Source organism: Mytilus galloprovincialis, chromosome 8, assembly GCF_965363235.1.
Source record: "Mytilus galloprovincialis chromosome 8, xbMytGall1.hap1.1, whole genome shotgun sequence".
NCBI classification, from domain to species: Eukaryota; Metazoa; Mollusca; class Bivalvia; order Mytilida; family Mytilidae; genus Mytilus; species Mytilus galloprovincialis.
This window is the reverse complement of record NC_134845.1, coordinates 16,138,699-16,152,780: the sequence shown is the minus strand read 5'-3', so window position 1 is coordinate 16,152,780 and position 14,082 is coordinate 16,138,699. Positions and strand designations below refer to the sequence as shown.

Here is a 14,082-nt window from a genome sequence, read left to right as displayed (position 1 = left end):
TAAAGGCAGAAATTCAATTAGGTTTATACAGTTCATTGGCTGATTTCTGTACACGTTCTTTCTCCATTAATAATCTTTAGATTAACTTTAATGCATCTGATTTTTTGCAACGATAGTTAAACAACATTACTGGCAAAGTCGAAAGATAAAAAAGAGATATTACAACTGTTAGAGGTTTTATTTCATACATACATTAAAAATTACAGACATGTAGCAGAAAAAAATATAATATACATTAAACAAACAAACAAAAATGTGAACGTCTAATAAAAACAAAAATAAACAGCAATGCCATAGTCCATGTACGTTCCAGTCTGTTACCATTGTTAATTTTTAAGGTAGATAAAGTTTGATTATAAAAACAAAACAAAAGTAGAACGGATAATCCAGGATGGATAAATCTTAGCATCAAATGATAAAATCAATTCAGATATAATAATGATAAAAAAGTCATATCTAGAATTCGAATATTAATACTATGTATAGCAAGCATTTTTATTTGCTTGATTTTATCTGTTTGCTGATATAATAGAGATATTCAGAGCAATCTGCAATATACGGGTTTTTAAAAAGGAAAAATAAAGCTTTGTATGAATATCCAACGTCTAATATCAGAACTCAGTAAATAAAATAATAGTACAGCGCTTATTGCAATAACAAATTTTGTAATCGTATAAAATTATTAAATGAGAAAAAAGAGGAGAAAAGCTTGTATATTTTTAGTTCAATTTATTATTTACTTCCACTGAGCTTCTTGAGAATGCGTTGTTTAAATGCTTCATTCCTTCTTGCAGTTAACAGATATTTAAGGTTACCAAGTGTTCCTTTATTTCCTTTCTTCTGCATGTATTCTTTTTTCTGCATGGAGTTTTTCTTCAGCATGGCTTTTCTGTCGTTTATCTTTTTTTGATACGTTTGTTTTCTGCTTTCTAATGCTACATCTCCGTGACGTTTGTCAGTCACGTGGGAACCTCGTTTGGCTTGATTTATCTTGTCGTCATTCCGCTTTTTATCATGGCGTGCTTTGACAATCTGATAAACCTTTGATTTCAGATCCTTATCACTTGGAGTCTTACCCATTGATCTAGTGGTGAGTTTTTTCTTCATGTACCCATATGCATAATAGTAATCTGAAGTAAAAAAATGAGGATTTAAAAAACGTATGGTTATTCAGGGCAGGGAATACTGAAGAAGGCAATCTACTTCTAAAACAAGCTTAAATATACTATTTTGCTTTTTTTGGTCTTTTTACTATTGATTCGAGCATCACTGGTGATTCTTTTGAAGGAGCCTGTAATTCAGTGGTTGTCGTTTGTTGATATGTTACATATTTGTTTTTCGTTCATATATTTTGTACATGAATAATGCCGTTAGTTTTCTCGTTTTATTGGTTTTACATTTCTCATTTCGGGGCTATTTAAAGCTGACTATGCATTATGGGCTTTGCTCACTGTTGAAGGCCGCATGGTGACCTAAAGTTTTAATTTCTGTGTCATTTGGTCTCTTGTGGAGAGTTGTCTCATTGGCAATCATAACACATCTTCTTTTTTTTTATGTTACATTAAGACGTTTTATTCATCCACAGCTCAACTAAAGACTGCACTAAATAAGGAAATGAAATATCAAATACTAGTAATCTGAACAATATTCTTAACTGATATTTGACAGAATAACTAAGTTCATTCAGTTTTAAGTTATTTTTGTACGAAGAACGTTGTGATAAATAAGTAGATGATTTCATTGGTCATTTCAGTAGTGTATAACACGTAGCGATCCAATTTAATATGCAAACCAAGACAATAAACTTAAGACATAGTACTGCCAAAAAAGTATTAAGAGGAAAGAACCAATAATGCTGATAATAACAAGAGATAACTTCTATCTATTCATTTCAATTAGCTTCTCAAAAATTGTATTCAAACATAATGAGTAAATATTAGAATTACAATTGTTCTAACATCAGATGCCTACCTTTTTATAAATAAATGTATTGTTTTTTTTTTAATGTTTTTTAATGTTTTCCCATTGCTTTTTATATCAACAGTACTTGTGTCTTAGAGGAAAACAATTAACGGTACACGAGTGTACCAGACATATTTACATTGTATCATAGATCAAATTTATTCGTTCAGTGTATGTTCACTAGTGTTAATATATCTTTTGATTGAGTTAAGCCATTTCAACTGATATTCTAAAGTGTGCCTTTCTATGTTTAGAAGTTACATTATTGTTTCTGCAGATAAAGGTGAAGGTTGGTACCTATTAAAACGTTTAAAAACCAGCCGCCGCATTTGTTTGTACCTGTCCAAAGTCAGGTATCTGATGTTCAGTAGTTGTTGTTATTTAGCTTAAAAAATTAGAATTCCCGTTTGAATGGTTTTACACTAGTAATTTTGGAGTCCTTTATAGCTTACTGTTTGGTGTGAGCAAAGGCTCCATGTTGAAAACTGTACTTTGACCTAAAATGATTTACTTTTAAAATTGTGACCTGTCTCATTGGCTTTTATGCCACATCTCCTTATATATATGGACAGACGACAACAACGGTTTGATGAATATACATTCTACCACTGCATCGAGTTTGATACCATATTCATCATGTCGATTCAATAAATATTTCAAATTTAAAACGCAAGGCTTGTCGAGAGTTTTTATTATTTAGAATTTAACTGTCGAGAGTTGATGAATACCGTCTTGCAAGATATTTGGTGGTTGCATCTGTTTCGGATTTTATAGGATGCGCATTCTTATCGTATGATCTGCAAACATGTTGATTAAATAAGTTACTGGACAGTAAAAGAGCATAGATCAGGTAAGAATTAGAGAAAGTTATTTAGTTTGCTCTGTTAGTTTCATAATGTTAAAGACAAGTGCATATAAACCTTGAAACTATGTTCTTCTTAAGTTATCATTCAAAGTTTGTTTAAATTATTCATAACTATGGAGTTGTCATCTATAGTTGATTTTAAAACAAGATGTGAAATACGTTTACCTTGGCAAAAGTCGTGGCTTGCAACACTTGAATAGATTTCATACCCCATACATATTTCATCAACGCTAACAAATCCATTCCCTGAAATAAAGGTAAATTCAATTGAAAAGCAAACCGAAAACCATTATCCTATCTCATTCAACGTCATCGATAATGGAATCCGACATCGGAAATAGAGACTGATTGAATGTGTCCAGTGAAAATTGATGCATGTTACGGAAATACAGATAACTTTCATTTGAAGATAAACGAGAAAAAAATCCTATCTTTGCATTAGCTTTCAGAAATGCTTAATTTTGTTTCAATTGTCTAAACTTATCGTTTGTTAACTATACTAACCACACATGCTGACGTCAGAGGGGTTATGGGTTGATGACGCATAATTCATATCGCCTGTAAGTATACGAAAAACACATGCAACAATTTCTCAGTTAAACAAAGATTTTTTACTCTAAACTTAAACTGTTACTGAAATTAAGATAAAGCAACTGTACCAGAACGTTGAAGTTTTTGACATTTCGAGGAACCATAAATCCGGTCTAAGATTGGTTAGGAATTTCTCATAATTAAGTAATGTAGGGGGTAAATATTAAATTTGTAACATCTATTTTCCTTATCAAGGAGTTAACATAACCTGAGTTACAAAATACAACCAGGGCTTTGTCTGCGGAAATAACGACATGTTTGTAGTGTAGGTGGAGTAGTTGCTAATCATATATTGAAGGAAGATCGTTAAAACACGAATATTATACATAGGATTTTGTCTAATGCTTAGTCCTTTTCGCTCTGTGTGATGTGTGTGTGTGTGTGTGTGTGTGTTACATTTTACTGTTGTGTCGTTGTTCTCTTATATATATATTTAATGCGTTTCCCTCAGTTTTAGTTTGTTACCCCGATTTTGTTTTTTGTCCATTGATTTATGAGTTTTGAACAGCTGTATACTACTGTTGCCTTTATATACCACCGACATTTAATTCTGGGTTGCTTTGGATAAAATTCCTCTGTAATATGATCAAAATAATATTTTGTCATTTTTCCCCAAATACCAAAATTAAGTCATCAGAAAACAACATTTTAATAGTCATTTATAGATAACCAATGCTAACCGATTTCAACACCGAGGTTTCACCTTTTAGGCCGACAATTACTCGTGGGACACAAACAGTGTCATCGACCAAGTCTCCTGATACACCTGAATGAGTACCACCAACCCAAAACCCATACATTACACAAGTAAAAACTGAGGGTAGAGGCTTTGTACATTTTATAATATTCACATACTCTTAAACATCGCTTATATCAATCACTTGATATATACAATAACATACCACACCACATCTCATCTTCACCATCAGAGCATTCCCATGAGCCGTCACACCAATAAGCACACGAAGCACCATCGTTACAATAGGATTGCATTGGATCAGCACAACCTATGAAATTTTAAGATTCAAAACTATTTGTGTTTTGAAACCCAGTGGTCAACCAATGGCTGTAAGTCTTTTATTCATTATTATACATTTTTACCTGCCTATTCAATTGAATTTTATACACAAAAAAAATCATATTAACTATAAATTTTTGTTTCAAATAAATGAGTTATCTATAGACTCCGTCACCAAATTTCAACTTGTTTTTAGAAAGTTTTTATAATAAGTTAATAAATTGATAAAAAAGAAAATCCCCAATAACATACCAGACATATTCATGTCACACCACATCTCGTCGTCATCATCTGCGCATTCCGGATTTCCGTCACAAAAAGTAGCACATGTTCCATCCATACATTGCATTTTCATTGGATCAGAACAACCTAACAAAATTATAATTATATACACTTATGTCTAATAAACCTATCAAGTAAGGCAATGCATAATATGCCTATCTTTTGAACTACTCACTCCTTTTTACACGTTGCTATCAAACCATAGTATGCATTTTTGTTCTTTTTATATGTTCACTAAACATTTCATATATCAAACATTTTAATTAAAATCAAATAAAGGTCAACATAAAGACAAATATAATGAAAACGGAATTTAACGCTCATTATAATCCCCCGTTTTTTGTTGAGTTCGTGTCACGTAGTCTTTAGTTCTCTAAATTGTGCTGTGTGTACCATTGTTTGTATGTTTGTCTGTTTGTCTTGGAACTGTATCGACTTTTCTTAAGCCGGAGACAAATCAGAATCAGATTTGTCAAACAAACTTGTGAGGTGACCTATAGTTGTTCATTTCTGTGTCATGTTGGTCTCTTGTGGAGAGTTGTCTCATTGGCAATCACACCAAATCTTCATTTTTTATATTAACGTCGGTACACCCTGATATTGAGCCAAGAAAAACAAACAGGTACACCAAAGTCAGTTTGGTACTTAGAGATAATAACTGCACAATTACTTCAAAGGGATATAGGATAACGTGTTTGATAGATTGTTAATAGAAGTTGTCAAGCTCCCTACAAATTAATTAATTGATTGTTGGTTGCTTAACATTCAGTTTAACCTTTAAATTGATGCATTGATAATTTGTAATTGAAATATACAAATGTATCATTGGTTAAACAAAATTGAGAAAGAAAGGGGTATATTTCAAAGAGACAACAACTATACCAAAGAGCAGAAAACAGCCCAAGGACACTAACAGGTCTTAAACACACATAGAAAATCCCGCAACCAAGACGGGCTTTAGCTAGCTCCTCAACTAAAATGTGTACTAGTAGAGCGAAAATGAACGTCACACTAAACTCCGAAACATATAAATGAACCAAAATTAAAAAAAAAAAACCCATACAAGACAAACAATTGCTATAAATTGTATATTTGATATTTTAGACTACAAAAGTATTGATAAGGTTTTCTTAATTTGGAAAAAGTCAATTTCTAAATTGCTTTCCACTTACCGCACCATTGCTCATCTTCACCACCAGGACAGTCTGCTGAACCATCGCAATAGGTACCACATGTTGCACCATCATCACAATGACCTTGAGATGGATCACTGCAACCTATATAGAAAAAAACATTACTTAGTTTTCAGTCGTTTCATTAGCATGTATTTATTTATTCATAAGCTACACGTGATTAATAAAAATTATTAAAAGCATTCCAATGACTTAATCACTTTTTAATAGTTAAAATATAAGAAGAAATCATGTCGGCAAAACGGAAAGACAACGCAATGACTAAGTGACAAAAAAAAAAAGAATTAATAAAAGAAAACAATAGGAGCCTGTTGTTCATTGGTTGTCGTTTGTTGATGTGGTTCGTAAGTATTGCTCGTTTCTCGTTTTTAACGTAGATTAGACCGTTGGTTTTCCTGTTTGAATTGTTTCACACTAGTCATTTTTGGGTCCTTTATAGCTTGCTGTTCGGTGTGAGCAAAGGCTCCGTGTTGAAGGCCGTACTTTGACATAAGATTTGTTACTTTTTACACAATGTGACTTGGATGGAGAGTTGTCTCACTGGCACTTTAACCACATCTTCTTATTTCTATTGACAGAAAACTTTGATCTCGCACTTTAGCTCTTTAATATGAATTTCTTAGGTGCCTAAATAGCATGTAAGTTTGATGAGACTGATTACTTACTAATATTCGGACAATAACTCCTGATTCGATACATTGAAAAGCAATCGATTAAATAAAAAGTAAACAGTTTCATATCTCGATTTTTGAACAGTTTCAACATAATAATCGAGCACTGGCGAATACTCGTACGGCACTTTTTCTGTTAAGACATGGTATATAGTCGAAACAAACACACAAACAAACAAACACACACACACACAAACAAACAAACAAACAAACAAAATAAACAAACAAACAAAACAGTAATTATATGAACTTGATGGATAAATACATACCGCACCACTTCTCATCTTCTCCGTTTGGACAAGTGGCTGAACCGTCACAAGAAGTTGCACATTCTATACCGTCATCGCAGTGCCATTGGTCAGGATTGGAACAACCTATTAAATAAGGATTCATTATCACTCGACCTGTGTTGACATTGTGTTTAAAGAGGTGTTCGTTCTGCTGTAGTTTTGAGCATAGTGTTTTTATAGACGTAATTGTTTTTTTTTTTTTTTTTGTGTTTTGTAATGATATTGTCTATTCTTATGATTTCTTGTTGCTCTTTACTATCTTGTCCCCTTTTAACACAGATAGAGTATGATTGATGCCTTATCATCATAATATGATATATAATAAATATAAATACATACCGCACCACTTCTCATCCTCTCCGTTAGGACAAGTTGCTGAACCGTCACAAAAAGTTGCACATTCTATACCGTCATCACAGTGCCATTGGTCAGGATCGGAACAACCTATCAAGTAAGCATTTAGTATCACTTTTCACTTAAAAGAAATTTAATATCTTAAGTTATATAAAAAGCGACATATTAATATTCTTTTTTCTTCAGATTGCCGGTTCACAAAGCAATTCACTGTCCAAGCTCCGAAAAAATGTGAAAAGCTTTTTTATTATATATCCAGGAAAATACTAAGAATATAACTTTTGATTCTAATACTTGTATTTCAACCTTTTCTTAAGTCATGAAAAAGACATTTGTAGATACTGTTTTGTTCTCATTCATAACACTTTGTAGTTTTTTTCCCAAAATATACATACACATGTAAGCATTTAAATTTTTGCTCGGAAACATAGTAAGACTTGTAAATACAAAAACTTAAACCTGTCAAAAATAGTTGAAACCAAATTACCCATGTTCAGATTATATATTTGGCTAATATCCTGTTTTGAAAATTTGTTTTTGCATGAAGATAATTATTAGACACTTTCTCTCAAAAAATCTTTCAAAAATGAAAATGTAATAAAGAAATGTTAGTTACCTTCTACTTCAGTTCTACAATATTACATTAAATTTAATTATTCTCAGAAATTTTCCATTTTGATAGTAATTTCTTTGTAGGAATCATTTATTGAAGCAGTTTCTATCTGAGAATTTAGAACTTGTTTTCTATTAAAATTTTATATATAAAATCGTTTGTACATAACTTGTTTTTTTTTCCAAATTTGAATATCTTAAATATTAATACCGATTGGTTTTAAATATTTTTGATCCCAATTGTTAGATGTAATATTTTCTACAACTGTTTTAGATTGAAAGAGGAAATAAGTTATAATGCACGGTAAAGCGACAAATAAAGTAACCCTAAGCTGACCTCGAATTAAGAACAAATACTTTACTTGGATATGAGATGAAAGCTGAAACATGAAACAGTGAGTAAGAACTTACCACAATACATTTCATCTTCACCATTGTTACATTCTTTTATGCCGTTACAATGAGATGCACATGTCATAAAATCGTCAGAACAAACATACTGATCGTAATTACAATCTACAAAAGGAAAGGATAAACACATGTACTTATATACATATCTATCACCAATATTTATGTTGTATATATTTGAAGTCTGTCCATATAAATCATTGATAACATTTGATCAGCAAATACCATATCTTAATCAATTTTATTTCATAGATTTATTTTTCGCACAAATTACACGGCTTACATTTCACTCAAGTAATAATACGATGAACTAAGCTGCTACCAGTGAAGTTTTAAAGCTACTGCTGTGGTAAATAATGTGAATTTAACCCTTAGTAAATTAGTGTAGGTAAACAGAATCAGAAGACGCGTTATATCCAAATTTAAATTATTGATACTTATATAAAAGAAAGGTGGACAACAAAGGTATATTAAAACTTATTAGTCGAAGATAAACAGACAACACGAAATACGACAAGCATTGAAAAACTGTGCACTGATCATAATATAAAAGCATTTGACTGACGATCACAGACCCCTTCCAAAAATTATGTTGGATCCCAGGTATTCCACATGGGTAAGCAGAATATGTGACCCCGTTGAGACTCAATAGAGATCACAATAAATTCAGCATGTTTTGAAATGTGAATTCATGATAATGATGCAGCAATATCAAAAGAATAAATAGTGAAAAACTGATTGGTTAAGATAGGCCTACATAGTTACCACAAAGATTTCTTTATAGCATGATGCCCTAAAAATGCGTGATTTCCAAAGCCAAAAATGTGCTGGCAATTCATGAATAAAATCTAGTTTTTTTCCATTAAATGCAAAAAATTAAAATGAAATTGTAATTTTAAATTCAATTTTTTCACTTGTTTTCGAAATAACGAAGTCATACTTACGACTGTATTGTCGTTTTAAATTCTTTTCTGAAAGTTTTTTGAAGTTCGAACTTCGTGAAACAGCCAATGATATAACTGATACGAAAATCACAACCAACATTACAAGCTTTCCCATTGTACAGCTGGAACCAAAGAAAAAAATATATAATATAACATGCACAAGTAATTTCCTGAATTGGATATCTTGATAAATGCTGTTTTGATAATTGCAATTTTTCAGAGTCTACCAATCTAACCATATTTTTTTTTAAATAAAAGAAATACGAAATTGAGTTTAAGACGATAATAGACAAAAATCAGTCTACAAAACAAAACTTAAACAGCAAAATACGATACCAACCACTAGTAAACACTGCAGGGGATCTCAGTGCTCAAAAATATATATGGTTGCAAGGTAAATTTGTCGTTATTCAAATACATTTTTAAAAAGATAAAAAAAGCATGACTTTGATAAAATATTTTTAAATATGTGTTTTGCCATTAGTTTACCCAAAACAATGTGAGTACTTTTCACCCTTGTTTATGTGAACGTCTTAGAGTCTTCTCGGAAATAAAACAACCAACAAAATAGCCCAAACAAATAATTATTTTATAAAAGCTTGGTAAATATAGTTTTTGAAAAATATGATCATTAGGTATCTTTAATGAAAAATTGAATATAAAAGTCTTTCAAACAGTTATCAGAAGCAAACTGTAATGTTTCATATCAATGTATTGACCAATGTGTTTCGAAAATATATAGTTTTATGTGCTATTCTTTAAAAAATATGGATCTGAGAGTTGTTGAAAATTTCTCAAAATTGTATTCACAAGACCTTGGTTAGGCTATCTTTACCAGTGAAAGAAAAACCGCAGTGCTTCGAACGGCTTTAAAGTTTATTGACAAAAACATTACAGAAAATTCCAACGATATGTGATGTCAGTACAAAGTAATGACCACTTGGCTGGTGATGCAAGAACATGTGCACATAATGCACCAGAGGGTATATATGTCATATATTAATGGCAGTAATTACAGATTATCCAATTTTGAATGAACTTTAACAAGTTAAAACTAGTTTGATAAACTGATACTTATCAAAGTAATGTAAAGCATGAATACAATATCGGTAGTATCTACGTGTTATAGAAAGCAACAAATAAAAATAATCAGGTCTGTCATCAGACAATACTTAATGTACGAATAATTTAGCAAACAATTTAATACGTTTATCTGAGGTTAATCCAGCTTCACAAGTTTATGATTACATTATAAAAAAGTCATTAATAGAATTTGCATTAGCTTTTAAATACTGATTGAAATTTGATTATGAGTATAATAAGAAAACTTTAGATATCCCTTTAATTATGACAAATTAAATGTGAAAGTACATTATGAAAGACGATCTTGTCCCTTAACTTCATGTTACCTATATATTGTTTGACACTCATTGTTCGCGAAGAGGTATATTTCGGTGAAGTTTAGTGACGATCTTTTCATGTACAATAAGAAGTTAAACTTGAGACTGTCTTTAGAAATTATTTAAAATAGATTAATAAAGTCCGTAATGGCATACTTTTAATCATACATCTGATATATGTTGGGGGTTTATTCACATATATTGAGTTATTTTTCACTATGCATGCTATGTAAAACTTTTATTACAATTAAAACCAAAAATTCATTATACTGAACTTAATAGATGCAAGGTTATATAAAACATGGAGATGTGGTTTAATTGCTAAAAAAGATACCTCTACACAATTATTGAAAAAATGAAGATTTGAACAAAAACAGGTCATCGTTTAACCATCAACAATCATCAAAATTTGTATGCCAAGCTATAAAAAGCTATAATATGATTAAATGTGAACTAAGCAAAAGAGATACTCAACGGTCTTATTTATACACCAATGATCAAGGAAGAACACATATGCCAAAGAATATTCAATACGAGAACAACTAAATTACAGGTCTTGGGTAAGAGCTGGTAAATATAAAAGAGGCTGGGTTTTATTAATTTTTTCTCTCCTTTTCAAGCATGAAACGATTTCGAGTTTGAAGATTGGATCCATTGTTATATAATTTTAATACATTAAATTTCATATTTCTAGTTTTGCCTGCAATTTATATTCAATATCAGTATCTAAATTGAACAAATTATATAAGGTCATAATAATCAGATACTATCAGAATTTCGATATATATGACTCGTGTTCTAAAAAAACACAGAGCATTAGATAACAATAAGATTTCTGATCGTGAATATGCATACGTATCGTTATCATTTCTTTGTGCACAATATTTGCCACGGAATGTTTAATGATGTTTGCTTGTCATGTTTTGGAATTTTTGTCAGACTTTCGAAATCCTCTGGTTTTATCCATTCGAATGACTTAAAAATTTGCCTATGAACCCCCATTTTTCTTTTTATAAATCCTTTACAGGTATAATGCCATCTGTAAAAATCTTATAAAATTTTATTTATTTTTTAATAGTTTTTGAGAACTTTAACTGGTCAATGATAAAGCTATGAAAAATCAAGAGAGAACATTTTCCCACCAACATTTCAATGGCTTATATCTCGAAAACAAGCACATTGACCCCTATATTGTTTTTGCTTTTTTGATTCCTCAATTAATCCCCTATCAATATATACTAGTGTTATAGAAAGTTATTTATTTTGAAACTGAGCAGCGAACATCCTTAAGCAACGTATCATATAATTTATTAATTATAAAAGAGGGACGAAGGATACCAGAGGGACAGTCAAACTCATATATCGAAAATAAACTGACAACGCCATGGCTAAAAATGAAAAGGACAAACAGACAAACAATACCACACTTGACACAACATAGAAAACTAAAGAATAGACAACATGAACCTCACCAAAAACTAGGGGTGATCTCAGGTGCTCCGGAAGGGTAAGCAGATCCTGATCCACATGTGGCACCCGTCGTGTTGCTTATGAGATAACAAATCCGGTAAATAGTTTTATTTGATAGGTCACATTTATTAAAGGAAAGGGGATTGTAGTTACGACGTAAGGAACATATCCGATATCATTTGTGAAACGGTTATAACAAATTTGCTTTGTAACGATAGTTATCAAAGGTACCAGGGTTATAATCTACATGTATTATGACAGAAGCGCGTTTCGACGACATATAACTCATCAGTGACGCTGATTTCCTTAATTGGTCGATCCTTATATTATGAGGAGAAAAACTTTTACAATTAGAGTAACTAAACAAATAATATAATTATTGTATGAAAAAGTGAAAAAAATCGGCTTATAATTTGAAATCTATTTGACTACAAATGTGTCTACTACAAAGAAGTTGACGAAATTGACCTATTGGCAAATGACTTTCACAAAGCATAAGAGCCCAATTAAGGTGGTTTTACCCCAGTACTAGTTACAAAGTTTAGAAAAAAACAACCTTTTTATTGAGTTTTGTTATGTGGGCAGATATCATTTCCCGTTTGATTTTCTTGAGGTACTATACAATTTTGTCTTGCTTCTCCATCGTAATAAATCATGTAGTCACCTCTTAATTGTTTTTAGAAAACAAAATCGATGATGTTTGATCAAGCTTGATTAGCGTTTAATATTATTTATACTGCAACTAGTTGTGTTTATTTCCTAAATATAGTAACACAGCTATATTTTGTGCAATGTCAATTTCATCATGGAACACTTTTTCCACAGTCAGGGGTTCATCAAGGGAGGAAACTAAGTTTGGAATTTGTGTTCCAATTAAACAGCCATCAATGTATTAATTTAAGTTAGTTTAAAAACAATATTAGGTCAATGTCATAAAAATATAAACTTTTTTGTACTCGGCACATAACTGGGATAGGACTCGGTAGAACCTCGCCCTACCCTAGTTTCTCAGCAGCATACAACAAAGTTTATATTTTTCTGACATTCACCTTATATTGTATATATCTGATTGAGGTATACTCCTCAAGTTGAAAGGACAAAATTAATCTGAAGATTTTTTTTTCTAGATTAAACTTGAAGATTAATATCAAGGAGAAGATAAAATGAAAAGAAAAGATGTTTATTTATATATCACCTTATTTCCGTTCAACTCAGTTCATTTATAAACAGTTTAAAAATTAACAACTTATTAAATTAAATTTTGTTATCAATATATGATATGACAAAAAAACCAACATTTTCTATTACATCATTGTTTTACCTATTAAATGTCTTTAAAATGTGATTGTAGTTGGATATTTTTTTTTCAAAATAATGAATATATGTGTATATGAAATGCAACACTTGTGCTTTCTAAAATGTAATTTAAAAATTTAAATTAAAGTACCTCCTTCTTTCTATGAATTGATCTTAAATAATTAAATCACAAAACTAAATGGTTTTAGTGTCAAATTTTGCTATTCTGCTTTTATTTTCGGAAAAAAGATAGCATTTATTTTCGACACCAATTTTTGTAAAATAAAATTCTATTATTTTGATAATACCATTCAAAATCCGTAAAGAAAGCTAACGGCTATCGTTTTGCATTTCCACATTAAAACGCTTACCTGCTGATGAATGGCTGGACCTACGATATAAATTCGTCAGGCATACGACTTGCTTTATAGAGTGTTCATCACGTGACTTTAAAAAAAAAGGACAAAAGTTTTTACTGGGGTATTTACTTTTTGCAAAATATAAATAACTCACATATTCATATAAATACATACGTAGTTTTGTGTATTGTGATATGTACTTATGATACTGTAAAATTTAAATGAAAAACATGAATAAACTTGAAATCCTTTGAATAAAAAATGACATTTGCAAGAAAAAACATGAAAACTTTTTCGACACCGACCTTTAAGAATCGACCTTAATTTTGACACATATTGTTATTGCCTATGACATTGGTGCTGAAAT

At 30.9% G+C, this 14,082-nt stretch overlaps 1 protein-coding gene across 1 annotated transcript; it reads right to left on the bottom strand.

The window, feature by feature from the left end:
* Positions 1-159: 159 nt before the first annotated feature.
* Positions 160-13,802, bottom strand: LOC143085178 (uncharacterized). Its single transcript, XM_076261399.1, has 11 exons — positions 13,728-13,802; positions 9,191-9,312; positions 8,250-8,354; positions 7,212-7,316; positions 6,852-6,956; positions 5,891-5,995; positions 4,689-4,805; positions 4,321-4,425; positions 3,332-3,385; positions 2,993-3,073; positions 160-1,130 (listed from the first exon to the last, which is right to left on the bottom strand). Exons 2-11 carry the CDS (start codon positions 9,303-9,305, stop codon positions 733-735), a joined length of 1,290 nt encoding a protein of 429 aa, XP_076117514.1. The 5' UTR covers positions 9,306-9,312; positions 13,728-13,802; the 3' UTR covers positions 160-732.
* Between the last annotated feature and the right edge of the window lie 280 nt (positions 13,803-14,082).

Excerpts from the sequence above, each read along its gene's own strand:
- LOC143085178 (XM_076261399.1), bottom strand. The coding sequence starts at position 9,305 with ATGGGAAAGCTTGTAATGTTGGTTGTGATTTTCGTATCAGTTATATCA. Across the intron at positions 6,957-7,211 it reads AGAGGATGAGAAGTGGTGCG|GTTGTTCCAATCCTGACCAA; the intron begins GTATGTATTTAT and ends CTTATTTAATAG. Across the intron at positions 1,131-2,992 it reads AAGCCACGACTTTTGCCAAG|ATTACTATTATGCATATGGG; the intron begins GTAAACGTATTT and ends TTTTTACTTCAG.